General features: G+C 40.8%; 1 protein-coding gene across 6 annotated transcripts in view; it reads right to left on the reverse strand.

The window, feature by feature from the left end:
• Positions 1 to 26,568, reverse strand: part of DGKB (diacylglycerol kinase beta) — a 692,138-nt gene that overhangs the window by 260,545 nt on the left and 405,025 nt on the right. For all 6 annotated transcript variants that reach the window (XM_043968094.1, XM_043968091.1, XM_043968093.1 and 3 more), the window contains one exon: positions 23,663 to 23,727. In XM_043968094.1, the coding sequence (XP_043824029.1) occupies positions 23,663 to 23,727 (65 nt within the window). The remainder of the gene's footprint in view (positions 1 to 23,662; positions 23,728 to 26,568) is intronic.

The following is a 26,568-nucleotide window of genomic DNA, read 5'->3' on the forward strand; positions in this document are numbered from 1 at the left end:
GGGGTTATACAAGGTCTAAGTCAGGGGCTTTTGACTGGGGCTCTATGAAATTGTTTGTTTGTTTTAAATACATGTTTTCAGAACACCAGTTGATTTCCATTGTGATTCCATATACCTTAAGTATTTGAAAGCATTATTCTGATCAAGGGTAAAATATTTTAATCGACTGGCCATCAGGGTGCATGACTCAAAAAAGGTTAAGAACCCTAGTCTACTTTCTGGAGGAGGCAGAATTGAAGCCAGGATTAAAATTCACACCTCCCTCTGATAATGTTTCTACTAGCCTCCCCTTGAAGTGTTCTGTTTTGGAAAAAAAATCCCAGAAGATCTCATGGGGTATTCATAGTATTTTTTTTATTGTTGTTGTTGTTGTTTTTGGTATTGTTGTTTAGTATTTTGTTTTGTTTTGTTTTTCCCTATGGATAACAAAGCTTCTCTTCACCAGGGACACTGAGTCACTTTGCATGTAGGGTAATAGCTCCAAACCTCTCTCCCCCCTACACACACAGTCACACACTCACATATACATATAAACACACACACACACACACATACTGGCAGTTGATTGTAGATGGTTCAGTACATGAGTTATTAGAAATGTAGAATGTGGGTGGGGCCTGACTGGACTGCAGAATCAGCACCAGCCGTGGCTGTATCCACCAGAGCTAGAGACTGCTATGTGACACACACTCCTGTCTTGTCTTGCAATAAGCTTTTACAACAGTTAAGTTTTTGGTGAAGTTTCTTCCAGAGTGCTGATTGGCTCTTCCAAAGGGCTAAGACAAGTAGTCTTCCAAGGAGACAGTGCCCCCCGAGTCAATGCAAGATTATTCATACAGAATCATGGAGCAGAGAACATTAGTCCAGATGGCCACCAAGGCACTGTTTCATCTGTATTTTCATTACTCCCACCATGAATAAGTGAATCAGCTGCTGAAATTTTAGGTTTTAGAATTAATTATGGTCAATGGGAAAAAATAGCCCTGAAAATATTAGTATTGTCATAGATTCACATGTGAAGAAGGGCTGTTATTCGGTGCCCCTGAGGCAGAAAGAATAGCGACATTGATCCTATTAGTAATTAGACCCAATTATCCATGCCATGGGATCACCTGAGAGAGGAGATGAGCTTCTAAGGCAGTAATTAACCTCTGTGGAGGGAGTATAAGCCTCTGAATTCTGTTCTATGCTGTCTAGAGTATCACAGAAATATAGAATTTAATTAATGGCAGGGAACGTGGGGTCACTTAGTCCAGCCCATATATGGAAAAAAACTAAAACAAAACAAAACAAAAAACATCAGCTTGACACCACAGCCAATGGGGAGTCTTGTGGCCTTTGTCCAAAGACCTCCAAGGAGCAGGAGCTTACTGCCCCCCAAGGCAGCTGTTCCATTTTAGAATAGCCTTAATCATTAGAAAATTTTGCCTTTTGTTAATTATAAATGTGCTTATTTAGAGATTCCCTTTTTCATTGAATTTCAGTGCTTTCCTATGAGCACCACAATTTAATATTAAGTCCTCTGTTCAGCTTTTAATGACATTTCTGGGTTTCTAATACTTTACTTTTCTCTGAGAATCTACCATTTGGCTATTTCAACCTTCTTTCAATACCTCCAGATTACTTCCTCTGGTTTCTCTCCTCACCCTTGCCTCTTAGCTCCCCTAGCTTCTGCCAATAGTCAATGCAAACCCTCGCCTTCTGCATAGGACCACTGTCCTGGTAGACTTCCTCTGGCAACCTGTTGCTTACCCATAAGCACCAGAAAATAGCACACTTCTCCCAATGAAATTTAGAGAAGGCACCAGGACTCTGTGCCTCTTAATTCCTGGAAGCCATGCCTCTTCACATAGTCCAAGATTTTGTTTATGTTCATTTGTTTCCTGGCCTCCATGCCACTATGTAGACTCTTCTGCAAAGCAGTTACTTGGTCTGCCTGAGAAAGAAAATGCACCTTGATGTTTCTGGTGGAATAGGTTGGCTACATCGTGAGGCCTCTAGCAACTGGAAATAGAGTGATCTCCAACCAAGCCCTGGGAGAGCCATTTCTTTTTTTGTGTCTTTTTGTTTGTTTTGGGGCAATGAGGATTAAGTGACTTGACCAGAGTCACACAGCTAGTAAGTATCAATTTGAACTCAGATGCTCCTGAATCCAGGGCCAGTGTTTTACCCACTGCACCCCCTAGCTGTCTCCTGAGAGAGCCATTACTGAAAAATGGTGTTAGGGGAAGTAATTTGGCAGAATGGACTGGACCTGGGCTAAAAAGTGAACTGTGGCCATAACAAATTTATGTGCAATCATGTGCAAACCACTTGATGCCATAACTCTCTTGTTCAAACACTCTATGGCTGCTCCCTATTATTTCTAAGATAAACTACACCCCGCCCCCGCTTAGTTCTTAAGCTTCTCTATAATTGGGTTCCCACTAAAATTTCCAGCCTTATTCTTTCCCTCCCAGTTCTTCTTACACCCTTGATATTAAAGAGAAACCCAACTTGTAGGTGCTTTCTGAACCTGGCCATCCATTTCTCATCCCGATGCATTTAGACAGGTGGCTCCTTATTCCTGCAGCATCTCTCCCTTCCTCCCCACCTCTTGTAATCCATGGCTTTCTTCAAGACCCAGCACTTCATAATAGCTTCCTCCCTCATCATAGTGCTTAGCATTGTCTAGCTGGAAATATGGTATTTGGTTTTTTTGTGTCTGATCTGACTCCCCCAAGCTCCTTGAGGGCAAAGACTAATTTATGGTATTTTCTTTGTATCTTCAGGGTCCAGTACACAGTAAGAACTTTATAAATGCTTCTTTATTTTTATCTTTGTATCTTCAGGACCCGGTACACAGTAAGAACTTTATAAATGCTTCTTTAATCTAAACAACATTCATGACTGAGGAGTGTGGCTGACATAACGTTTGTGGCTCATTCACACGCCTGGATTCTACCACTAGGACTAATTATTTTGCTGACCAATTAAAAGGCAAATCATGATACATTCCTGACATATAACTAAGGGGAAATAGTTTCATCTACTTTATTCTTTTAATGTTTCATGCCCTTAATTTTTCATGAAGCTATGATGTCTTCACCATATCGGACAGTCTAAAGAAGTGGTGCTCAATGGGGCCCCCAGTCCATGTGCAGCCTGTGGAGATCACAATGGACTGCTGAGTGGCCCTGCTTTCTTTTTGACTTGGACCCCGTTGTTCAAAAATTTGGGGTGCAGAAAGTAGGTGGGTTTTATTACTGTGAGAAAACCTGGATTTGCCACTGATTAGCCCTGTGACCCTAAACAAGGCATCTCCCCTCTCTATGTCTCAGATATTTTAGTTGGGATTGGAGTAGCTGATCTCAAAGGTCCCTCCCATCTCTTGAACTTGGTGTGATCCTATGTGAACCCCCCCCCCAATCCACTGCTGATAGATGCTTTCTCCCCAAGGTTTCCTTGCTCCTCATGGAAACATTTCCCTGCTGCCAGGGATCATATGCAAAGTCATGTAAAATAATAGGCAAACCCTGGCATTATAAACCATCCTCAAGTGGAAGAAACATTGGGGTGATTTGCATGGAGGTGATATTTACAAAATATAAGCAAGTGCCTCAAAAACTAAATGACAAATGTCAGAGCTCATCACAGAAGTGGAGAAAACATCATGGAGCATTATATTCTTGTCTCTTCTTTTCCAGGGGTGGGAACTATGGGAGCTGAATGGTGCATACTTTATCAGATACAGTTACCATATTGGTAACACATTTACTGCTTTTCTTGGTTATGTGGGATGGCTGAATTCTGGGATAAGAGAGTTTGAGTTTTATCTAGAAATGACTATGATAAAACTACAAAAGTACCAATAAACAATTTTAAAAGATCCCACAGATAGAACTTTTCTCTAAATATATTTCACAGATACCTCTCCTTTCTAGTCAACTTTGCTAGCTCCTCAAAGGCAGTCACTGGGCACTGTCTTTGCCTTCTTCTCTATCTACAGCAGCCAGCACGGTGCCAGGAATGTAACAGTGACTTAATACGTATCTGCTGACTTGACATTTCTATGGTTCTTTAAGGTTGCCAAAGGGCTTTACACCTATTAACCACAGTGAGTCTCACAACAGCCCTCATCAAAGGCTCAAGTATGGAGCTGGAGTCAGGAAGAAAAGAGTTCAAGTTTCACCTCAGACACAGAAGTTTGGCGACCCTCTTCAATTCCCTTGGTGTTTTGATTTCCTGATGGGCAATAGTGGCACTGATCTCCCAGGGCTTTTGTGAGGCTCAAATGAGATAATAATTATAAAGTGCTTTGCAAGTCTTGAATCACTGTGTAAATGCTATTATTGTTATTATTATTATTGTTGTTGTTGTTGTTGTTATTGTTATCATTATATCAAGTAAGTATGGCCCGGTCAGATCCACCCTTTAGAAATGCCAGCTTGTAGGCTGTGTGCAAGATGGACCACTTGTGGGAGTGCCTCAAGGATGTCCCCTCTATCAATCTCAACCTACCACATATTTCATTGTTCTTAAGCACAAATGTGCCTCCAAATGACCAATTGACAAGGTGGAGTTCTGGGTCACCATTTTAAGGTGTGATTTGATCCTCTGGAGCTTGAGAATGGAGGTCAAGCAGGCCATCTCAGGGCATCAATCAGGTGAGCAAAGCCTTTCCTGTCCAGCAAGGTCCACTGGTAACCCACCCTCTTCCTCTGGAAGCCACAAGCTGGCCCACCAGTGTTTGTGAAGAGCTGTGCTGTCCCAGAAGTTAGAAGGACCTGCCATCCCATGGAAGACAAACACTGGGAGAGGGGTGGGGTGGCTGAATTAGGGGGTCTACTCTTCCAGGAGGTTATTCAAAGTAGATTAAACATTGCCAATGTTTAACTTTCACATGAGTGGTGTGGTTTATAAAAGGTGATTTATTTTTTTACATAATGGGGAAGTATGAAATGAATCAAAACAATTTACATTGTTTAATAGGGGGGAAACTGTTTCCCTAACAAATATTAAGTGAGTTGTGTTTATTGATGCAAAAGTAAGGTCAGGTGCTATAACAAAAGGTTATAGGAACAGAATCTGGGCTTCATTTGAGTTTTTTGAGATGGGGGTTAGTCTATGTGCACACATGTCTCATTATTTCAGGTAGTTATCCCTGAAAAACATATTCCTAGTCAGGAGAAACATTCATGCTGAGCATGTAAGACTCTTGGTGAAAGTTGAGATCTTATCAAAGTATACAGTTGCACAAAATAATATTCTGAGGAAATCTGATGCTATGTGGATTTCCTACAATGTTTACAGAAAGACAAAGTTGAAGACGTAGCCTTGGCTAATTGTGTATATTTATCTGATATAAATATATGTGAAGTATTGTACATCAAATATATGTACACATAACATATACATGTTTATACACCTATATAATTATATGCACACATATGTGTACTGCCTATATATATGTATGTGGATATATACACATGTTTACACACATACACATACTCATATGTGTATCTATGTATATGCATGTGTGTATGCATGTATAAAATAAAACTCAAGGTAGATCCTGTGTCCAAGCCTCAGATCCTTGAAATGCCCCATGAGGCAGGATTTGAAATTAAAGGTTTTCTAGGATTCAAAAAGGCTCAATAATTCAGCACTCCTTGAATTTAGATTTGCAAGGGTTGTGAGAGGACAACCCGGCCACTCTTCTATTTGTAAATGAGGAAGCTGTGACCCAGAGAAGTGAAAAGGTGTACACCAGGCCAGCCAGGAAGCAAGTGTCTTCTGCAGGATCTGAACCAGGTGTTCCCAATTCTAAGCACAAGAATACATGATGCAACACTCCTTTTCCCATTCTTTTATTAGACTAATTTCAAAGGATTTGTTTAATGGTAAATGCGAATATGCGATAATCTTCTCTAGTTGAGAATGTGGAACTTTTCAACCAATATTAGAAAAACTCATTCTTGACTTTGTTTCCTACCACAAAGAGCTATGGTGATTTCAGACAGGATAGTTTTCAAGCCCTGGAAGGGCTTTTGTGAGGAGTCAAACTTTCTCTGCTTTGTCAAGAGGACAGCCCAAGGATCAACGAATGGTCAGAAGGTGAAGAAGCCACTTTACATAAACATAAAGGGAGAATCAAAACTGTAGCAATGTGAAAGTCAAGTGGACAGCAGTAGGGAATCATTGGGTGCCCCCTTGAAGGTCTTCAATTAAAGGCTGGATGACCAGTTCCTTGTCAGGAGATTGTAATACAGAATCCTATTAGGGAACATCTTTCATTAGATGGCCTCCTGAGCCTGCAACTTTGACATTAAAACCAGAATGAAATGTTTTCTTCCTTATTGCTCAAGACTCTGCTCCTTCCTTCCCCCACTATTATAAATAAATACTTCACTTTGGCTTCCTTATCTTTTCCTTCTTGGGTGACCGTTTGGCTCCAAGATAACTCCAAAATAAAGCAATACAGTTTTAATTAATTAAAGTTTGCACAGTATACACAGTTTGCACTTCAAAATCCATAAAAAGGTTCATGACCTAATGTGAGAAATAAAATATCCTATGGGGGGATGTGGGGGGACTATATTAGATTGACATCATTTAAAGAAAATTAGATTGCATTGACCTTGGCCCCCGTTTTAAAAGCATTGGAAGAGGACCATGAGTAGTCCCACCAGATTGTATTTAGGGGGAGTAAGAAAGCCATGCTCTCCATCCCAACATAATCACCTACTAAATCCATCTAAGTGGCTAGGTGCTACATCTAGTCTCTGCCTCCTTAGATAACAGGCAGACCTGACAATTACTGGTTGGAGCCCAACCCATCACTAAGCCCATCCCTTTGACTGGAGGGGAAATCATTTCATTCCAAGGCTACACTTAGAGAACTGATCCATGAATAATGTTTTCTAAATTGTCCATGCATTTAGAAGCTTCATCCCCACAGCAAGAGCCTTTAAAGGATCACAAAATGGTTCCCATAGAGGGTTGGATTGTGGTAGATAATCCAGTTATAGACATAAAGTTGTTTGTTTTTCTCTATTTTGTCAGTACTACAAATGTCCTAAGTTGTGAGGCTAACCCCATATGGAGAAGAATAACAGATGGATTTATATTTCAATTTTTGTAAAGTAAACTAAATGTTGCATGAGTTGAAAAAAATACTGTTTAGTACTTAACAGAAAAGTCTCTCAAGAACTGACACTGGTGATGAGCCAAGGAGGTTCATGGTAGGTGGGGACAAGCTGGAGCACATCCCAAACACAGAGATATGCAGGGGGAAGCAGGAAAGGGAGGGATCTTATGGCCACAATATATCATCTAAAAACTAGAAGAGCTGGTTAGTTAACGAGAGAAGATCTCACCTGCACACTGCCCAGGCCAGCCAAGTTCACCCTCTCACTCTTATCCCAGCTCCACTCTCTCTTTGGATTTCTCCACCATGCTCCACAGCAGCCTGACCATGCTGAAAGATCTTTCCTCCTCTGCATCCCCTTCTTCCAATCAGTGAGCTCTTCTCTGAACTTCCATCTCAAGAAAGTGTACAGTTCGCTCCCTCTGGATTCACTCCTGCCTCCTCCATCGTTCCCTCTCTCCACACTTTTCAGCCCCCTCAGACATATATACAAGCATGGATACATAGAAATAGAGTTCTAGGCAGAGCTGATACACATAGAGATAGAGGAGTATAGACACAGATATATGTTCAGAAAGCTATAGGGAAACTATAGAGAAAACCATAGAGGTAACCATAGAGAAAAATACCTCTTCTAATACCTGAATGATCATAGAGACAAAATACATGCAAGAAGCCATCAGTGCCGTGGCTATACATATCTATACAAAAAAATGCCCAAGGATTAGGTAAAGTCAAGGCAATAAATGTCCTACTAGCTCAAATTTATATATAGTGCCCTAAGATTCACAAAAAATTTACAGATACTCTCTCTCTCTCTCTCTCTCTCTCTCTCTCTCTCTCTCTCTCCCTCCCTCCCTCCCTCCCTCCCCACACTATCTTTTTCTCTGTCTCCCTCCCTCTCTCTTTCTGTCTGTCTCTAATAGAGAAGTGGGAAAAACTAGTTACATAAATCCTAGATTTTAGGAGACCAGATTGCAAAGAGTTCATAAGAAGAATATGTGGATTCCATGGACTAAAATACTACAAGGTCATTTTACCTGAGGAGGTATGCGATGGTCTAAAGGATGAAAATTCAAGACATGTTATTCCTCCTCTCAGGTCAATTCCCCTGATTTGACTTCAAGGGCTGTATTTCAAGAGAGGATTACTCCCCTCGGGTTCCAGGGCTAACCTTAGGAGACCTGGAATTCTAGTACGACTGTTCTTAGCTCCTCATGACTTTTCCCCTAAGTGTATCTCTTTTCTAGGCTCTGAGGGTTGGTACCTTTGCAAAATCCTGAAAATGCATACTTGGTATGCCTCTGAGCTCCCAGTTAGTGAATTGTTATGGCCTGGTTCATTCTCTTTCGTGACATGGTCAATGGCAGGAAAGCATTGCTCTCTCACTCAGCTCATGCCCAATCATCCTTGCTCACAGTGGGTCCATCTGCCTCCTTATGGAGCTCCCAGGGCCAAGAAGCTGCTGAAGCTTCACAGCTTGACCACTGGCCTGGGAGCCTCAGAAGTGGCTGACTGTACTGTGCCAATGTTCCAGTGGTCTGTATGACTCTGGTAAAAAACAGAAGTTTTAAATGAATCATTTGAGAGTTGAACGCATACTACTGAAGTGGCTTTTGAAGGACTGCCCTTTTGGGGAGGAGACCGTGACGAACAGCCGTGCACCTGCTGCTGCCCGGGAGAGCATGGCCAAGCACACCATACTTCCGGGACACCAACTTAAAACTGAGTAGTAGAACAGAAGTTCTCTCTCGGTCTTGCACACTCTGGCTTCTCAGTTTAGCGATGATGGTGCATTCTGGTGATTGTCTCTGGTTCTCGGCCTGGCAGGCAGTTTTGGGATTTGGTGAGTTTTATAAAAGAATATAGACCAAGCGTGGATCTAAGACTATTCATTTGTATTTCTACTTTCCTATTTCCTAATCAGTATCACCTGCTTGTTATCTAATTAATTTCTAAACAATAAAAGCTAATCCCTCACTGATTAAAGCTGAGGCTTCTTTTCTTACTGATCTGGGAGATATATAAGGGAAAAGTTAAAGGGGGAGTTTAATGCTTGTATATCCAATTTTATCTCACAACTCTTTCAGCCAATCACAAAATAGTTCCAGTGTGGCCTGGTCTTTTTTTCTCTAGGGAACAAAGTATAAACTCCTTCCTCCCACCTTGATTCATGTCTTGGCTTGGTTGACAGCTTGCATGGATTGACTGCTTCAGCCAGAAGTCAAGACCTCCTATGTTAACATTAGTCAGGCAGGGCTGAAACTCCACCCCCTCACCCTTACGGAAAAGAAAAAAAATCATTCTGAGAAGGAATAAAAATGGGAAGGAGGTAAAGAGGGTAATAATGTGGGTAGACAAGAAACTCACTGAAATTTTAAAAGCTTTTATTACAAAGGTAGAAATAAGGGAAGGTAATGGAAGATGAAAGCACCTACAACGTAGAAGGCAACTTGTGAAGGACTGAAGACAGAAAGACAAGGCAAATTAGCTCCTGTCCTCAAGGAGATTATATTCAAAGGAGGTGACATGTATATTTACAGGCAGATTCAAAACATACACAGAGTACACAAGCATCAGGGAGGCCAGAAGGAGTCAGGGAAGAGTGCTCACAGAAGCTTCTGCTTGGGCTGGATTCTGAACTAGGTCAGGGGTTCCAAAAAGCAGTGGTGAGGACTGACAGCTGGCAAAGATTCTCAGAGATGAGAAATGGAGCATCTCCTGTGAGAAACAAGAGCAAGGCTACTTCAGCTCCCATGGAAGCAAAGGAGGCTCTCTGAAGGGAGGATGCTGTTTTCCCGAGTGGGTGAGATGGGGACTGCTGAAGATGAGAAAGCAGCATTCAATGCTCCCTGGTTCTCTGGTCTATGAGACTTTTGGGCCAGAGAGAACCTGACAAAAGATAATAACAGGGAGCTAATATTCAAGATAAGCAAAGCTACTGTGAGGAAATTAGCTGCCATTGATGACTTTGGGTCACTGGGCCAAGATGAATCATATCCTCAGGTTTGATGACTGAATCACTGTGCAGTGGGAAAAATCATGAGAGGATAAAGATAACTTGTGTCTAAGTGGAACAGCTTGTCCTAATTAGAGAGACAAAGAGACAGATCCAAAAAGATCGAGATAGAGAGACAGAGACAATAATAGAGACAAAGACAGAGAAATGGAGAGAGAGACAGAGACAATAATAGAGACAGAGAGAAAATGTGTTTCACACAGTACAAATCAATCATCTAGACTGTAGTACATTCTAAAAAATTTCTGTGACCCAGAGTCATAGACAAGTGAACAACTAGGATAGAAAGAAGTGGATTTCTAGAAGAACAAGTTTGGCAAAAATAAGCAGATTTTTAAAACTTAATTATCAAACCGTTAGATCAGTCCAAGCAACAAATATAGTCCACTTTGATTTTAGCCAACCATTTGATCAACTGTCCCAGGATGTCTTAGAATAGATGGTGAGGTGGTGACTAGACCATCCAGGAGATTCAGAACAGGAAAGAGCTACTTGATGTAGAACAGTCATTAAAGTTTCCATGTTCGCTTGGTTCCCGTGGTGCTTGACTATATTCTATTATAAATTTCTTTTTAGTGAGGAATAATATACATGTAGAGAAGAGTTATAAAAATGTTTCATTTCTATTCTTTTAAATTGAGTCAACATTTAATAATGTATATTTTGTCATTGTTGTTGGAAGAGTAAATGTTTTGGAAGACTTTTGTATTTTGTGCTAAATTGTAAATTCTCTCATCTTTGAACATCAACTTTTCCATGTCACATGAAAAATTAGCATTTTTATCATTAACTAAGACAAAGGGATAGAGAGCAGATTTTCCATTGTTCAGCTAATAGCAAGTCAATAAACATCACTAACACATTGCATGGCAGAATAAGGATTCAAAGACATCTTCGCAAGATCAAGTTCAATTGAATCAAATGAAATTTAATAAGGATAAAGAAAACACCTCCACACTTCGGTTCAGGAAATGAACATCACAAGTACATGACTGATATGTAGGGAGTATGTAGGGAAAGATATTGGAGTTTTAGTGGACTGTGAGTTCGGTAGGCATGTTCGGTGTGAAATGGTCCCCAAGAAAGTTAATGGGATGTGGGTCTGCACTAAAGCCCCTGCCTTTCAGGAGTAACCAAGTGAAAGCCTTGACATGCCCACCCTCACTAGATGAACTCTGGACTGCTGTGTACCCTTCTGGTTCTGAAAACTTTGGAAGGTCCTCAGTTACCTGGAGGCATTCCAAGAAGGAGAATAAGCCTTCTGTTTGACCTTAAATCCATCTGAAGTGACTGGAGATATTAAGTGTGTAGAAGAAATGGCTGGGGACGGGGATGGGGGGTTGGGGGGGGGCGGGGATTTCCTCCCCCTGGAAATGACTTTGTTCATATTTTATAGACAATTGATTATGCACACTTGTTTTCCTCTAGTGGGTTAGGGTCTCCTTGAAGGCATGGATTTCTTTAGCTTTGATGTATGATAGACTCATCTAAATATGAGGCAGCTCGGTGGTGCAGTAGATAGCACACTGGGTCTGGAGTCAAGGAGCTCAAATTCAAATGTGCTCTCAGACACTTAGTAACTATATGACCATAAGCAAATGATTCAACCTCTCTCAGCTTCAGTTTCCCGGTCTGTAATATGGGGATAATAATAGCATCTACCTCCCAGGATTGTTTTAAGGATCAAATGAGGTTGCATATATAGCTTTCTGCAAACCTTAAAGTACCATATAAATGCCTGCTGTTGTTATTCTTGTTGTTATTGTTGCTGCTGTTGTTGTTGCTATCATTGTTGTTGGAAGTGTTAATATGAATCTTGTTCTGTGTCTGCATGGTTCTTCCCAGAATCTCTCATTTGGAATGAACCTTGGAGGTCCAATCCACAGGTAAACCAGAACTGGTCACTCACCATTCACCATTCAGTTTGTCTCCTTCTTATTCTTCTACTTATTTTGGTTAATTTTGCATTTTTTTCCAATGAACAAAAATCTACTTCTGCTTCCTCTACTCCCGCTCCCTCCATGGTAGGTGCAGGGACCAGGAGGGAAGAAGGAAAGCTAAGGGCTTGTAACACATACACAGTCACACAAAACTTCATCCACGTCCACATTCTGCACCTTGAGTCCATCCTCTTGAGGGGGTCAGTAACATGCATTGTCATTGGACCTCTGGCCTAGGTCATGGAGACATTCATTGCTCTTGGGTTATACCCAGCAGTTTGTGTTTCTATGGTTCTTGGTTTTGGATGAATATCTCTCCTGATTCTGTTCATCTCATTCTGCACCAGTTGGTCCTTCAACTTCCCAGTTTATTACTGTTACTACCAAAACATTCACAATGGACAACAATCCTCTGTCTTGTGTAACAAAAACAGAGAGCAAAAGACTTAAGCCATAATCTATTATTCCTGAAAATTCTGATGATCTTAATCAGCCCCAAATTGGAATGTGTTTCTCAACTGTGATATCACACAGGTGATTCATATTGCACTTAATTGTACTGCAAATAGTACTATTGGATTGCATATTGTACTATGTTAAGCTGTCCAGATCTATTTCCCTTTGCTTTTCTTTCTTTTTTCTTTGTTTTGTGGGGCAATGGGGGTTAAGTGACTTGCCCAGGGTCACACAGCTAGGAAGTGTCAAGTGTCTGAGGCCGGATTTGAACACAGGTACTCCTGAATCCAAGGCTGGTGCTTTATCCACTGCGCCACCTAGCTGCCCCTGCTTTTCTTTTTTTAAGCTGCTATCTCCCACATCTTGTACTTATAAAATTGATCTTTGAAATTAAGCACAGAATTAAGACTTCCTACTCATTCCTATAAAATTTTATTTTATAATATATTCACTGAATATTAGGTAATAGTTCATGATTTTGTGATTTAAAAAATACACCATTTGCTAAATAAATAATCTTTCATCATTCCAAGGATAGTAATATCTTGGAATAGAAACATATTTGGAATTTTGAGTCCAAAATGTCAATATGACAAGCATCAATATCAGAAATTCAAGTGGGCACAAGAATATCTCAGTTAAGAAAATTCAAACATGTGCTTCTTACAAACAGTTAATTCCTAGATTTACATTAAAATTTCTTTTTAGAATATCATGTAATCTGTCTCTACTGTAGTTCTCTTAAGCACCGGAAAAGTCATTCCATTTTCCATTTCTCCCAATCTCCCTGTCATAAGAAGCACAGAGAGCAGAATTCTATATTTTGGTAATTAATTTCCTTAAGATAATGCTAGAAACATCAGGTCCTTTAAAATATAGATGAATTTCAAGGTGAGCCCGCTCCTAGCTGTTATTAATGGCCTATGATTTATTGTGACAAGAGGCCCAATCTGAAGCACCCATTATTAGCAGGGCTTTTTATAAACTCTAATTGGCCTCTGCTACAGCTAAACTGGAAAAGGGCCATGGAGAAAATGGATTCACCTCTGAGACTGAAAAGAGTGGCCATCACCAGGTGTTAACAGAGCTTGTACAAACTGTCAGTCTTATGTCCTTGGAAGAAGAGAGTGCTTTTTTAAATGTCCTCCCCAATTCATGTGATTACGCTTCATTTGGGGGAGCTCATAGAGCCCAAGCCTGACCAGACAACCAAAACAAATGTGGAAATGTCCACCTTTGATTTCCCTGTAGACCTGCTTTGATATTCAATCAACCAGAACTTACTGAGAACCTGTTTGCCATTGCTTGCTGGACATGAGAGAGAGAGGAAAAGAATGTTAAGACACAGCTCCTGGTACAAGAATTTTACATTTTAAGTTTGGATGCAAATAAAACATGTCAGGATAGCAGAGAGGAGAAAGCATTGTATTGGGAGCAAACAAGACACCTCCTAGGGCAGTTTTTATATGTAGAAAATCACCAAACTCTAGTGACTGAGTGCACAACAGATTTATGCTCTTACCAAATACTCTTATCTAGACCTTCCTTACAGCATGGAGAACTCTACATTCTCCTGATCAATTCACTGTCCCACTGATTACAATGTCTTCTACAAGTCTTTTCATCCCTCTCAAACCTCCCATGGTTTTCTGCTCCCCACCCTCTTTGCAGAGGACCTTGATTAAGATTTCATAGAAAAAAGAAAAGCAAAACTGAAGGCCATTTGCCAAGAGATCCTTTTCTCCCCTCCTCCACTTCTCATGTTGTTCAGACATTGTTACTTACTTTCCCCTAATCTGCCCATATTCTGCATCAAAAAGTGGTCCTTCTTCTTGCCAAGACAAAACCTTTTACATGCCCCCTTTGATCCATTGTCCTGTCTTTTTAAGCACACTGCCCCTTGATCTACCCTAATATCTCTCTAATCTTATTTTTCCATTTCTACTAGCTCCTTCTCTGCTCCCTACAAAAACATGTCCATGTCTCACTCATTATCAAAATGAACGAATGAATGACTAAATGAATAAATAGCCCTTCATTTGAGCCAATCGTACCTATTAGCTATTATCCAATAGCTCTTCTCTATTTCATGCCTAAAGTCCTTGGGAAAGCTATTTGCCTTCACCAGCTTAACTTTGTCTCTTCCCATTCCCTTGTAAACCCTGGGCAATCGACTTCCAACCTTAACATTTAATTGAAACTGCTTTCTCCAAATTGCCCATGATGTTTTAATGGACACATTTAATGACCTTTTCTCAATCATCACCTCTGTCAATCTTTCTGCACCCTGTGACAATGTCAATTACACTGTCCTCCTAGAAACTTTCATCTCTAGGTTTTCATGACACTCTTGTCTCCTGGTTGTCCCCCCCCCCCAACTTATCCAACCACTCCTTTCCAGTTTCTTTTGGTGGATCTTCATCGAGAACAAACTTACTAAGGGTGAATGACTCCCAAGGGTAGTCCTGGACCCTTGTCCCTTTACCAGGATACTACCTCAATTGTGGTCCCACTGGTTCTATCATTTGTATCCAAGTAATTCTCAGATTTATATTATCCAGCCCTAAGCTTCTCCCTGAGCATTAGTTTACCATCATCAACTGTCTCTCAAATATCCTGAAGCAAATGTCTTATACTCATCTCCAACTCATCATGTCCCAAAGAGAACTCATTGTCTTTCTTCCAAAACACTCTCTTCTACCAAACTGCATTATTATCATCAAGAGCACCTTGATCCTCCTAGTCACTAGGGCTCAACACCACAGTGTTATCTTTGACTCTGCATTCTTACCCCACATATACAATGCGTTCAGATGTTGTCATTTTTGCATGTGCAACAATAAAAGCAAGTTAGTGCTTATTATGTGTAAAGCACAGTACTAAATACTGGAGATACCAAGAAAGGCAAAAATATCCTTGCTCTGCAGGAACTCATATCCTAATAAGGAGATAACATGAAAAAGTATACATGTGAGGTACACATAGTGTAGGTGAGAGATCATATCACAGGGTAGACACTAGCAATGGGGTGAATTGGAAAAAACCTTCTGCAGAAGGGGAGATTTGAGCTAAATCTTGGAAGCTTGTTGATGGGGGTAAGAAGAGAAAGCATTTCAGGCATGTGGGGCAGCCAGTGAAAAAGCATATGTGGGAAATGGAATAGTTTGTCCAAAGGATAGTAAAGAGGCCAGTGCCATTTTCTTATAGAGTGCATGGAGGAGAGGAAGGAGCAAGAAGACTAGAAAGGCAGCATGAAGGAAGGGTCCAGATTTTGAAGCTAAGCAGAGGATCTTCTATTTAATCCTGGAATAATAGGAATCTACAACTTCTTGGAATATATCATCTTTTTTCCACTCCTATAGCCACCATGTCTCCTCTCTTAGACTGCTCTAACTGCCTTCTACCTAGGCCTACCCTCTCACCTCAGGGTTCCCTCTGTCCATGCAGCTGTCAAAGTGATTTCCCTAAAGCACAGATCTCACCATGTCCCTACTCTCCCTACTTATATACTCCAGTTCCTTCCTAGGACCTCGAGGGAATTTAAAGCCCTTTACAATCCCAGCCAGCTTTCTAGTCCCCTCACAAATAATTCCCTGATCAGGACTCTGTGGGCCAGTGACAATGGTCTATTTGGGGTTCCTCAGATAGGACTCTACCATTCCATTTGTATTGATTGTCACCCATGACTGGGTGCACCACCTCCTCACCTCCATCTGCTTGATTCTCCAGCTTCCTTCTAGACTCAATTCACATACCACTTTTCTAAGGACCACCCCCATGCTCCCAACTCTCGCAGCCCCATCCCTCCTATATTATCTTCCATTAACACAGACTCTTTCCTACATATATGTAGTTATGTATGTGCTGTTTCTCTTATTAGATTGTAAGATGCTTGAAAGCAGGGACCATACATCATGGGAAAATCACATGGCCACCCTGAGCCTCAGTTGATCAGTCTGTAAGATGGACATCAAAACACCCATTTTACTTGTCTCACACAGTTGTGAGTGAGATTCACAATAGATATTGTGAGTAACATGCTGTGACAACTTCAAAGTACTTTATAAATGTCAACTATAACTATAACACATGGAAATTAACATTACTCTCATGGCTTAAGTCTATCAAACATGCTTCAATAAGACTGACCTGGAGGTAATTCATCCAGACACATATTAGTTGGTAAGGCTGGCAGGATTACCAGGACTGGGGAACACCTTACCCCCAGCTCCTTGGGAGCAAGGCATAAGTCTGGTTCCCCTATAAAAATCTCATCTGAAGGGCCTCTTCATCATAAACACTTATTATTCATCCACCCAACAGATATCTATTAAGCTCCAACTGTGTACTAGACGTGAGGGACCCAGAGAATAATGTCAGCTGCCATATTTGTAAAGAACTGGCCTCCTGTAAGAGAATGGGAAACTACTTGCTCTCACTCTTGATGGCATGTCAGCATCATCTTTGTATGCAGAGACAATCTCACACATTGAATGGAGGGATAGCCAGTCAGTCAGCCCAAATTCACTAAGAACCTACTATGTGCCAGGCATGATGCTGAGCACTGATATAGCTTTGACATCTAGTGGATGGCAAAGTCAACATTCCAAAATATCTTGCCAGGCAAGATCTTTGGGCTGACTCTATGAAGATAAATATCAATGGGGAAGAAGGTGTAGAAAATCATCCTCATGGGAGGAGAGGCTGTGACTCCCACAAGTTCCAGATAAACTCATCCAGTCACTCCCAAATAATGCAGTAAAAACAAAAAACAAAACAAACAAACATAAAAACAGAGCAGCCTAATGCACATAAGAACAGAGTGAGACTATTTTTCAGCAAAAGAGGTCAATTGTGATCACCTACTGATTAGGCTGAACAGCTGAGCACATGGTCTGGACCCAGCCAGAAACAGACAGTGTTTCTAACGCACCTCTAAGTATTCAGTGCCAGCAGCTTCTGAGGCTCTGATTGCAGACTGGTGAAGGATTTCAGTGGTAGGCTGGGGTGAAGTGGAGGTAGTCTCTCCTGGAGTTGGGGTGAAGTGCCCTAGTTCTGAACCAGTGGGCTAAATCAAGTGGTGGTGGCCCAGTCGGGGAGCGGCACAAGCACACCAAGACTTGCACCATAGAGAATCAGAGTTCAATCAGACTTCAATTTCTGGGTCAAAGAGAAAGTGGCTGTGGTTACTCACAAGCCAGGCAGACTGAGAAGAAGCCCAATTACCCCCTGGGACATGCTGTAGCTCGAACAGTATGTCATAGAAGCAGTGCTACACTTTAAGAAGGAGTTAAAAGGCAAGAAATAGGCAGGCAAGATGAGCAGGCATAGAAAGCAGCAAACCATTGAAAACTTATTTGGAGGAAAGGTAGACAACAATACACCTTCAAAGGAAGAAGATAACAAAGTCAAAGCTCCAACATTCAAAGCTTCCAAGAAAAATATTAATTGGTCTCAGGCTATGGAAGCACTCAAAAGGGACTTTGAAGAGAAAGTGGGAGAGATAGAAGGAAGATTTAGAGAGATGGAGGAAAGAATGGAAAGAGAAATGAGAGCAATGCAGGAATGTCATGTGAAAAAAAACTCAACAGTTTGAAAAGCCAAATGGGAAAAGAAATAGAAAAGCTCTCAAGAAAATAATTGCCTAAGAATTAGGATTGAACAAATAGAAGCCAGTGACTTTATGTGAAAGCAAGACATAGTAAAGCAAATCCAACTGAATAAAAAATATAGAAGGAGGGGCTGCTAGGTGGTGCAGTGGATAAAGCACTGGCCCTGGATTCAGGAGTTCCTGAGTTCAAATCCGGCCTCAGACACTTGACACTTACTAGCTGTGTGACCCTGGGCAAATCACCTAACCCCATTGCCCCGTAAAAAATAAATAAATAAATAAATAATATATAGAGGGAGCTGTGAATTATCTCCTTGGAAAAAAAGGTCACCTGGAAAACAGATCCAGGTGAGATCATTTGAAAATCATTGGACTACCTGAAAACCATGACAAAAATAAGAGCTTAGAAACCATCCTCGAAGAGATTGTCAGGTAAAATTGCCATGATATTCTAGAAGCAGAAGGCAAAATAGATATTGAAAGAATCCACCAATCACCTCCTGAAAGAGATCTGAAAAGGAAAACCTCCATGAATATTATAGCCAAATTCCAGAGCTCCCAGGTCAAAGAGAAATATTACAAGTAGCTAAAAAAAAAAAGGAATTCAAATACTGTGGAGCTCCAATAAGGCTAAAAAAAGATCCAGCAGCATCTTCATTAAAGGACTGGAGGGCATATATTATGATATTCCAGAGGGCAAAGGAACTGGGACTACAGCCAAGAATCATGTACCCAGCAAAACTGAGTATACTCTTTCAGAAGAAAAAAAAATAGGACTTCGATGAGAGGACTTTCAGGCATTTGTGATGAAAAGGCCTGAAATGAATAGAAAACTTGACTTTCAAATACAAGACACTGGAGAAGCATAAAAAGGTAAACAGGAAAAAGACTTCATGAGGGATATTAAAAGATCAAACTGTTTACAATTCTACATGGGAAGATAATACTTTGAACTCATAAGAACTTTCTCAGTAAGGAATTCACAGAAGACACAAGTCTGAACTGAATATGAAGGGATGATATTTCTTAATCATTTGTGTTTTGTTCTTTGTGAGGCAAACAGGGTGTAGTGTCTTATGTCTAGGGCCAGATTTGGGCTTGGGGCCTCCTGGATCCAGGACTGGTGCTTTGTCCACTGTGCCACATAACTAATACATGATGACATCTTTAAAATAGGGTTAAGGTGTAGAAAGAATAGACTTGGGGAGGGGGAAGGGGAGAGATAGTCTGTAGAGAGGAAGTTCACATGAAAGAAACAAGAAAAAAAGCTTATTGAAGGGAGGTGAAGAGGGGGAAAGAAGGGGGAGTAAGTGAACCTTAATATAATCAGAAATGGCTCATCAAGGTTCTAACATACATACTCAAGTAGATATAGTAATATATTTTTGCCCTGAGGGAGGAGAGGGAGATAAGGGGTGGGGGAGAAGAGGGGAAGGAGTGAAGGGTAGACTGGGGGATAGAACAGTAAAAAACAAAACACTTTTGAGGAAGGTGAAGATGTTCTGCATTACTGCAAAAGTATGATATATTGAAAGTCTAGATTTCATAGGGATGGTTGAGAAGGGAGGGAGATAGAAAAAATTTAGAATACAGAATTAGCTCAAAGACCTTAATCTCATCAGATTGGGCTCAAGTTGGGAGTAACATTCATACCCAATTCAGAGGAGTAATCTATTTAACCCTACAGGAAAGTAGGAGGGGAAGAGGATAAGGAGGGAAGGGTGAAAGAAGGGAGATCAGAGCAGGGGAGGGGGAAGTCAGAAGCAATACACTTTTGAGGAGGAATAGGGTAAAAGAAGATAGAAAATAGAGTAAATATCATGGGAACAAATATAATCCTGGAAAGATCTACATGAACTGAAGCAGAGTGAAATGTACTGTATACAAAATAACAGCAATAGTATAACATGATCTGTTGGGAAGCATGTGGTTATTTTCAGCACGACAATGATCCAATATAACCCTGAAGGACTTATGAAAATTGCAATCCATCTACAGAGAAAGAACTGATAGTATCTGAAAACAGATGGAAAAACATTAAAAAATTTTTGTTGTTTTTGACAATTCCTTAATCTGAAGTTTTGCTTTTTAACTGTTTTCTCTCACAACCTATCTAGTGTGGGAATGTTTTCCATGATTACTCATGCATAACTTATTTTGAATTGCTTGAGTTCTTGTGGGTGGGGGATGGGAAGGGAGGGAGGAAGAGAAGGTGGAACACAAAGTTTTTAAAAATTGATGTCAAAATTTGTTTTTACATGTATTTTGGAAAATAAGTTTCTATTCAAAAGAGAAAATAAAAAGAAAATCAACCTCACACTTTTAAGGAGGAGGAGGCCTGTCCAGAACACAGCTGTTCTTTTTTTTTTTAGTTTTCAACATTTATTTTCATAGGATTTTTAGTTCTAAATTTTTCTCCCACCCTCCCTTCCCTCCTTCCTCCCCAAGATAGAAAGCAGTCTGGTAGTCTGATATAGGTTATATATTTAAAATCACCATAAACATATTTATGCATTTGAGTCATCTTGTGATAGAAGAATCAGAGCACAAAGGAAAAACCTCAAAGGAGAAAGAAAAAAAAACAGTCCAAAAGTAGAAACAATATGGTTCAATCTGCATTCATAATATGCAGTTCTTTTTTCTAGATTTTGAGAACAGTTTCTATCATTAGTTTTTTGAAACAGTTTTAGATCATTGCACTGCAAGAAGAGGCAAGTATATCACCATTGTTCATCACACAATGTTGCTGTTACTATGTATAATGTTCTCCTGGTTCTGCTCATCTTGCTCAGCATCAGTTCATGTAAGTCCTTCCAGGTTGCTCTGAACTGCTTCTGCTCATTGTTTCTTACAGTACAATGGTATTCCATTACATTCATTTACCACAAGTTGTTTAGCCATTCCCCTATTATTTATGGGTACTCCCTTGATTTCCATTTCTTTGCCATCACAAAGAGAGCTGCTATAAATATTTTTTACATGTGGGTCCTTTTCCCTCTTCTATGGTCTCTTTGGGATACAGGCCTAGCAGTGGTGCTACTGGGTCAAAGAGTATGAACAGTCCCGTAGCCCTTTGGGCATAAAAACACAGCTGTTCTACAAAGTTCTGAAGTGTCTTGGACCCACCACAAGTCAGCAGGGTGAGGAGTAAGCCCCCAAAGGCCATGTGTTTATGAGCTGCATTGGGAGCATCATATCTTCTAGGAATTGAGGAGTGATGACTTCACTGTACTCTGCCCTCACCAGACTCACATGGAATCATATTATGTTTAGTCCTGGGCACCATGATGGAAAGAGGAAGCTGATAAGCTAGAAACCATCCAGAAGTGGGCACCCAGGAGGAGGAAGTCCATGAAGACATCAAATCCATGATAGGTAAGGATCCATGAAAGTAAATGTGTATGTTTTAAATTGTAATTTCCTGGAGGGCAGTGGCTTTCTTCTTATTCATTGGATCCCCAGTACTTAGCGCCAAGTCTGGCTCATAGTAGGTGCTTAATAAATGTTTTTGCCGGGGGCAGCTAGGTGGTGCAGTGGATAAAACACAGGCCCTGGATTCAGGAGGACCTGATTTCAAATCTGGCCTCAGACACTTGACACTTACTAGCTGTGTGACCTTGGGTAAGTCACTTAACCCTCATTGCCCTTCCCCCCCCAAAAAAGTTTGTTGGATTGGTTTGAATTGTACAGAAATATTTTGTTTCATGGGGAGAAGAGAAGACTCAGGGCAGGACAAGAAAGCAGGTGTAATGGAAGAGCTGTGTTCCCTAGGGTCCCAAAGAGTAAAACCAGGAGCAATGAATGAACTGAGGCTGAAGCCTGGAGAAAACTTTCTGATATTAGAGGTGTCCTGCAGTGGAACAGGTACCTTGGGAGGTGAGGGTCTCCCTCTCCTGGGAGGTCTTCAAAACAAGGCTGAACAGACATATGTTACATACATCCTAGTGGGTAATCCCTTCCAGTGGATGGTGACTGAGGTCCTTTCCACCTTTCAAATTCCTTAAATATGAGAGTCCAATGATCCAGCATGATGGGGACACAGACCCATTCTGGATACATTGCTGACACACACAGCTCACTAAGTCTGGTCACTATACAGCCTCCAGCTTCAGCGCCATAGGTATCCCATCATAGCAAGCCACCATATGCAGCCAGAGAGCCCTCACTTCAGCACCTTGGCATCCTCAGATAGCCTCAGCAGCAAATTATCTTCCACTCAATTCCTCTGCTATTTAGTGACAGTGGGGTACTATGCCTACACTACAGCTGAGGTGTATTACCAAGCCAAAACTTAATTGCTTGATGGACAATTAGACATTCTAAATGAAATCCTCAGCAAATGTTTTCAAATGTGCCTGATTCAAGTGACTAAGTGAAAACTTTTTAAACATTATGGATTATTTTGCTGTGATGAACAGGAAACCACTGTGTCATCCCATAAAGTGATGATACATCTAAAAACCAGCTCTAAGGATTCCTTTGTGTTTGGTTTCCTCCATTTGGAAGACACAACAGTTTCCATTTCTTTTCTGAAGAATTTTCCCCCACAGGTAAATTCCATGAGAAATCCACATAGAAACTTGATGACTGTCAGCCCAAGCTCTATAGTAACGTTTCTGTGAAATGCAATGTTTCTGTCTCTGAGCCTCATGTATTTAGATAGGAGGGTAAACAGCACCAAAGAAGCCTGATGTCACTCTGACAATGCACAGATAGATTGATTGGTTAAGGATCCTCAATCATGTTCTATTCCTATAAAGTATCAAGTATTAGCAATCACAGGCATCTTAGCTACAGGTAGGGAAAAGGGCCCTGGGATGTCTCACATGAGAAGCCCCCCAAGGAAGTCTAGACACTGAATGAAAGTTTTCCCTTTAAATTCAAAGTGACTGTAGTATCAGTGTTAAAAGATAGAATCCCTTCCTATAGCTTTCAATAGCAGCATAAAAGCTAGCTGTACCAAAAGTCGTTGTGCAGCTTAAAGCTTTCATAGCTAGAGAGATAGAGATAGGCAGAGGCAGAGACTTTCAAACTTTACAGAAAACCATGAAGCAGATCCTGGCAGTGTGGTAAACCGAGAGGGGGAAGAAAAGAGATAAACTCCCTCCCTTGTGCCTGCCACACCCAGGAAGGTGCTTCCTTCTTGGGGAAGGAGAAAGAAGGAGGGGAGGGAGCACTTATCTTCCATGTGTCTTCCAGAGAAAGCTCTGATTAATTGACTCTGAAAAGCCCTGGGTCCAAGAGAGAAGCCCCTGTGACTTCTTCTCAAAGGGAGGCATCTCTCAACAAAGGGGGGTTCTGACTGCTCCCCATTCTGCCAGCTTCCTCCCAATGCCCACCAAACCACAGCAGAAGAAGTTAACATGCTGTTGAGTTGTGAAGACATTCACACAAAGCATCATTGTCTTCTTCCATCCAGAGAGCTGGTTCCCCTCCCTCATTCACAACCACCTAGAGACATTTGTAACACTGAACAAAGGTTCAGCCACCAACATTTGGGCACCTACCGGCTGTTGAACTTCTCTGGGTGTTTCTCTCTCATAATGTGGAATCTGTGGGCGATGGAGGCATCCTAAGAAGGAAAAAAAATCTAACATTAAATCCTGTCAAGGAGAAAAGACAGATTCAAAAGATAGTCACAGCTCCTATATGTCAAAGGGCACCCTTCTACCTTTAGACATCAAGCAGAAAAGGAACACAACTCAGGCTAGCATGCTTTGTTTTTATACACTTTCTTTTTCACCATTTTAAACAAGCTCGATTTTCAACCCTTAGATTGCTTCTGTTTCAAAAATAGCTGTATTTTCCATCCATTTCAAAATTTGAACTTCTTTTCCAAATTATAGCCAAGCACATGGACCAGCATATTTCTAAATAGTATTTGAGGAGATTATTAAATGAATATTCACTGGATTGTCCAAGGCAGGAGAAGACCACAGGTGGAAACTGCTAGGTCACTGCTTTTTTGTAAAGGGGCAAAAGGGAAATCTGGGGATTGGAATTTTTTTCTCTAACAAATTATCATTCAATAGAAAGAATTAAATACTTTAGAAATCTGTTTTGAGGAACCACTAGCTAACCACCAATTGTGCAAATGGGCTCTTAAATTGTTTCCTCCTTCCTATCAGAGTGAGATAAGATAAACTGCTGTGATCCTTACAGAAGGCAGATATGTTCAGAAACCTGAGATGCTCATGGGGTGCTTGGCCTCTCTGCCAAGAGAAGACTTTGCCCTTAAGAAGCAAAGCTTCATGGGGCAGGTAGGTGGTGCAGTGGATAAAGCACGGACCCTGGATTCAGAAGGACCTGAGTTCAAATCCACCTCAGACATTTGACACACCAGCTGGGTGACCCTAGGCAAGTCACTTAACCCTCATTTCCCTGCAAGGAAAAAAAAGGAGCATAGCTTCAAATTTCCCATGGCACAACACTTTCTCAAATGGATAGGTAGTAAAAGACATGGACAGAACCGACACTTCCCCAGTGAACTCCCTTCTATCTGACCCCAAATAACTGTTAAAACCTCCTTTGGGCCTTTCATCCATACTTTATTAAACATTGCATGTCTATAATGGGGGGAGGAGTAGGGAAGGGACATAGCAGAAAGCTTAGTTGGTAATTTACTTCCAGATAAAAGAGGAGAGCAAAAGTCATGAAAAAGAGTTAAACAAAAAGACTAAAGGAATTGCATATTTGAACAAACCTAGCAAATACAACTCCAGGATGCCATGACTAGTGGACAAAATGAAGAGGCTCCTTGTGGTTCTACTTACATAATACAACATACATTAGATGATATTGGTTCTCACCACAGATTGCAAAGGGGTGCTTGATTTTCTGTGCAAGTTTGAAGTGCTTGACAATTTCCTTCAAAATGGATTTTTTCTGCTTCAAATCTAGATTAAGTACTTGAATGGTATGAAAGTAAAAAGCAGGAACTATCAAGAACCCAGACAGAACTCCAATCTAAAAGGGATGATGGTAGCCTTAACACAGAGAAGGAAGATGGAGCACAATTGTGATTTGATATCTGGACATTGTCCCCCCCCCCCCTTGCCCATCCCCTGCTTGGTTTTAACCATGATGTAACCATGGACATGGTTTATGTTTTCAGCAAAGTTATGAAGTTAAGATAAAAAATATTGTCTTGGAAATATCCAAGGCAAATCAGAAAGTTTCTTGTTTAGTCATCAATAATGTTTGAGAACACTCTTCACTGCCATTGCTCCATTAACCAATAACAATCAGATGAAAAATGTAAGTCAAGAAGAGTTTTTTCCATGATGTTTTGCAGAGAGAAACAGGGCTTTAAAGCATGCTTAGGTTGGATATTTAAGATACCATCGAGCATCAGTATTTGTCCAGTCTGAAAAGGCAGGAAGGGCATAAATTAGTTCTATTTCTGGTTTGTTCTTTAAATGAAAGGAAAACACATCCCTGCTCCTAAAAGCTATTGGTTTGTATAGTGATACAAAACACACACCAAATGAGTTAGCCTCAATATCCGGATGCAATTCAGGATTTCTTTTCTCTTCTAATAAACTTCCTCTGCCATTTCAATTAAGTTATTCTATCTAAGATGGTGATCAGTGCTGTCGAAATGACATTGTATTGTAGTCAAAGGGAAGGAATCTTGATAGTAAATTAACTTGCATCCTGTCAAGGCACCCAGTGCTTGGTTCTTCTCTATAACAGTGTGGCCAATGGGTTAAAGTATCTTCAACAGCATCAGAGTGAACTTTTGTCATATTTATCAACCTGCTATCATTAAGTAACTACCTGCACAGGGCAATGTAAGGAATCCTGGAAAATTCCTCTACAAAAATAGACTTCTATCAGTAGGCCACTGATGCCCAAAGTCTGCCATTAGCTGTGGCTCATGGAGGCCGAGGGCTCAGGTGATGTTTGTTTGAGGACAGATATTTCCGGGAATATTGAATATGCCAGGCACTGAACCTGCCCAAGGTGGAGGGCCTTTACACATGTTGTTGTGTTATTTACATTGACTTTAAAATGATAAATTGACAATATTTATTAAGTGATAGCTATATTCCAGATATGTCAAAGATAAAAACAAACAGGTTCTGACATTAAAGAAACATTCTACAGGTTGGGGGGGGGTGCTTATAAACATATAACTAAATATTGAGTAATTGGGTAGGGGGAGGGGAAGTGTTGGGAGATACTAGTAGCTGGGAAATAAGAAAAACCTTCCCATGGGAAGTAAAGGGAATACTAGAAAAATTACCTTTTTCATGTGTGCGGGAGGAGAATAAGCATCATACTGGCACCTATTGTGTCAGACACTGTGCTAAGTTCTTTACAGAGATCATCTCATCATGGGGGGGGGGGCAACAGACATCAGTGAAAACCATCAGTTTTTGTAAAGATGTAGAAAATTGTGAATTCTGAA

The sequence above is a fragment of the Dromiciops gliroides genome, chromosome 5, assembly GCF_019393635.1.
Source record: "Dromiciops gliroides isolate mDroGli1 chromosome 5, mDroGli1.pri, whole genome shotgun sequence".
Taxonomy (NCBI): domain Eukaryota; kingdom Metazoa; phylum Chordata; class Mammalia; order Microbiotheria; family Microbiotheriidae; genus Dromiciops; species Dromiciops gliroides.